The sequence below is a fragment of the Gossypium hirsutum genome, chromosome D07 (assembly GCF_007990345.1).
Source record: "Gossypium hirsutum isolate 1008001.06 chromosome D07, Gossypium_hirsutum_v2.1, whole genome shotgun sequence".
Taxonomy (NCBI): Eukaryota; Viridiplantae; Streptophyta; class Magnoliopsida; order Malvales; family Malvaceae; genus Gossypium; species Gossypium hirsutum.
This window is the reverse complement of record NC_053443.1, coordinates 50,750,702-50,754,313: the sequence shown is the minus strand read 5'-3', so window position 1 is coordinate 50,754,313 and position 3,612 is coordinate 50,750,702. Positions and strand designations below refer to the sequence as shown.

General features: G+C 34.1%; 1 protein-coding gene across 2 annotated transcripts; it reads right to left on the bottom strand.

Moving 5' to 3' along the window:
* Positions 1 to 726: 726 nt before the first annotated feature.
* Positions 727 to 3,228, bottom strand: LOC107955056 (cytochrome P450 CYP749A22). Of its 2 annotated transcripts, XM_016890765.2 has the most exons (5): positions 2,904 to 3,228; positions 2,105 to 2,813; positions 1,797 to 2,029; positions 1,345 to 1,720; positions 727 to 1,270 (listed from the first exon to the last, which is right to left on the bottom strand). In XM_016890765.2, the coding sequence occupies exons 3-5, from the start codon at positions 2,024 to 2,026 to the stop codon at positions 1,004 to 1,006; spliced, it is 873 nt and encodes a 290-aa protein (XP_016746254.1). In that variant the 5' UTR covers positions 2,027 to 2,029; positions 2,105 to 2,813; positions 2,904 to 3,228; the 3' UTR covers positions 727 to 1,003. The 2 variants fall into 2 exon arrangements, with proteins under 2 accessions (XP_016746254.1, XP_016746255.1); XM_016890766.2 differs by lacking the exon at positions 2,904 to 3,228 and having other exon boundaries at positions 1,797 to 2,116.
* Between the last annotated feature and the right edge of the window lie 384 nt (positions 3,229 to 3,612).

Here is a 3,612-nt window from a genome sequence, read left to right as displayed (position 1 = left end):
AATTTTCATGTGTATAATTTTATCAAATAAGAGTTTATATATTAAATTATACATTAAATAAAGATTTAGGTATATCCCAATAAAATATCAAAAGTTCATCATTTCATTCCACTAGCCGCACCAAAGGATTGGCAAGGCTCACTGCCTCTCAAAATGGTGAAGTTTCAATACAATCTCTTTAACAATTATAAAATAAAATGATAACATTCTAGTTTAACCTTTTAAAAATTTATAATTTAATTTTAATTATTCAAATATTTTTCCCTTCAAGCTATTTTCCAATTTGCTAAAGTAAATTAGAATAATAATACTATATATCATCATATGGTTGAAATGTACAGTATCGATCAACGCTACAGGGAACTGTTTCTCATCCACATTCTATTAAACATATTGTACCATTTTTGGTGATCAACAGCCTAGAATTTCAAGAGATCATCTTGAAGTGAATGATAGAAGCCAGAAAGGAACTTAACAGACAGAGTAGATGGATCTAAACCGAAGGAATTCAATGATAAAATTAACTTTAGCAACTGAGCGGCTTACATAGAAGGGAAAAACATGGACATAAGATCCACTAACTGACTATTTAAAAAACAGAAGAAAACCCACAAAAGACTGCACAATTTATTTTGACTGACTGAGGAACCAACAATAACAGACTAACATAACAGTAAATGACGTTAGAAAATGGTAAACGTGGTGTGAATATTTTCCAACAGTGAATGAAAACAATATGAAATCCCCACACTATATATATAGTTATACAGTTGTAAAATACAATAACTCGATCAACATTACAAGGATCTGTTCCCACATTTTATTGGTAATAATATTATATTTTAAGCATCATCATGTAGTGAATGAAACAACAACTGAATCCCATTTTGTGGCTTCAGTGTAATAAGTGGTAAAGGTGAGTGAAAATAGGTAGGGGAGAGGGTGAACGTGTATCGTTGCAAAATCATGGAGAGGGCAATTTTTGTTTCAGTGATTGCAAAGCTCATTCCAACACAAGATCGTGGTCCCAATCCAAAGGGAAAAATGCAGCCGCATTGTAGTTAGTAGCTTTAGAAATCCCTTCAGCAAATCTTTCTGGTTTAAAAAGATGAACATCGTCTCCCCATAAGTCAGGGTCATGGATTCGGATGTTAACCTCTAAATCAATAGGCAGGACGAGTTTTCCTAATCGGACTTCTCTTTCTACTTTTCTTATCGTGCCAGTTGCAGGAGGATAGAATCGTAAAGTTTCATTGATAATCATTGTAATCTATTTGAGAAAAAAGAATAAAAGGAATCAAACTAAAATAATTGAAATGATCAGGATTTGAATGGTTTGCTTACAGTTTTTAGTTTGGCAATCCCTTCAGAATTTGGGTTTCCTTTGCCAATGATCTCAATCACCTCTCTTCTTGCTTTCTCTTGCCAATCCGTGTCTACTGCTAAAAGCAGGATTGTCCATGCGAGCAAGGAATTAGTTGTTTCTTGCCCAGCAAAGTAGAAAGTTTTACTCTCATCTACCAAATCTTGTATGGAAAGCTTCTTGTTCTCGTCCAAATCATGATAGGAATTTACAAGTAATCCTAGAAAGTCATTGCCGAAGCTGTCAACTTCTCCGGTTACTATCTCTTCCCTTTTTTTAACAATCTTCATCACAGAATCATATATCATTTTCGCAAGTTTATCTAATTCAATTTCATCAGAAGATTTCCAGAACCGGCTGCAAAAGCAAACTAATCCATTGGAAGCTAAAGTCTTTAAGATTAACAAAGTAAGGCTTAGATGAACTTACTTACCTGATGATAGGGAGCCTTGTTTTAAAAACATTTCTGCTTGCAATTAGTGACAACTTTGTCAACAAATCGAAAATCTTCTCCCCTTCCAAGTAACTGCTACTAAAAGCTGTTCTGGATATCACCTCTGAAGTCAATAATGTGAACTCTTGGAACACTTCCATCTCTTTTCCTTCCCGACCTTTCCATTTCTCAAGCATTGTTTCAACGCTAACAACCACTGCTGGAATCATGTTCTGCAGAAACCACGGGCCATTATCTCAGTTTGTAAACGTTGTACTACATAATTGTATTAGCAACTAGTGATTTACTTTTAAGCTCTTCCCATGAAATGCATAATTGGCCAACTTCCTTTGCCTTGCCCATTTCTCACTTTCGGTTGTAACAAGCCCGTCGCCTAATATCTTCTGTTGAACATGGACTGCAATGCAACAATAGGCCAAGGAGCAGACCAGCAGCTACAGCAGACCAGAACTCGGGCAAAGCTAGGAGCAGTTTGTTTCATTTTGTTTCTTTTGTTTACTTTGTTCATTTTGTAATGTTACTAAAGTCCGAATGTAACTAGACTTTAGAGTAGTTAGGATTTGAATTGATGGATGTAATGGCTGAAAATGTTCAGCTTTCTTTTGTAATACTTTAGTGTCAACTTGCTAAATTAGATGGGAGCAGTTATAAAATTAGGTAACTGACATTTCCAAATTTGTAACTTATATTTTGAAATGAAATGAGAATTAAATTATTCTCATTCAGTTACATTCTTTTCTTTTCTCTAACCAAGAGCTTATGCTCCTGATGCTTTATGTTTTTGCTTCCTGTTTTGCTGCTTGCTGTTCATAGAGCTTATGCTCTTAGTGTTTTGTTTGTTTGTTGCTGTCATTTTATCCAACATCTTCTCAAAGAAATTTGTAGGCTTTCCCTTTGGAAAAGCTTTTTCACTGTTTCTCAGCACCTCTTTTACAATTTCTGGGTCTGTAATTACCAATTGAGGTCGAACTCCATTCCAACTAAGATAACTCTTCCCTGATAAAAATGAAAAAGGATTTCATTAAAATCAGTTCATGGAAACTGGAAGTTAATCGGAAAAACCTATAGAAAAATATATTTTCTCACCGTATTTGTTGATCCAGGAATAAACATGAGGCATCACTCTAGGAAATATAGCATGTGTCAAGGCCATAGGTTTGATAAACGCTTCCCTTCACATTGCCGCAGTTTCTTTGTTGTTTCCATTCCTCTGATTCCTTGTGAATTCATGATGAGCTGTATACGATAAGGTATCCACCAATACTTGTAGAAGACATAGAGCAGAGCTACGAGGAAGCAGAGGCACAAAGAAAATGTGAAAATGATCAGAAGCTTTCCCATGGTGTCCATTTTCGATGAATCGATCAGATTTTGCAATGGAACTTAATCGCCTAAAATTTATTAGGGTTTGAAGGCTCATGAACCTTTTTTTTTAATTTAATGATTAACGGTTAACGATTATATAATATAACCACTTAATAAACAAATATTTTATCCTTATTTGTCATACAAACAAAGCTTAAAGAATTTTTTGAAGGACAATAATTCATTCAATATCATCTGAAATAATTTTAGATGGAATATGTACCATGCAAAGACATGGAAATTAAGGATGTGATGTCATGAAGTTGACATTATTAGTATGTTAATGAAACAAGTGGTTAATAGAAATCAAAATAATGTTAGAATAATCGCTATTATGATTCTCCTGAAGCAAAAATCTTAGGCAACAAAGCATCTAATTTTGTTTCCACTTCAGCTTTTAACCCATAAATAAATGGCTAATTTTCAATCA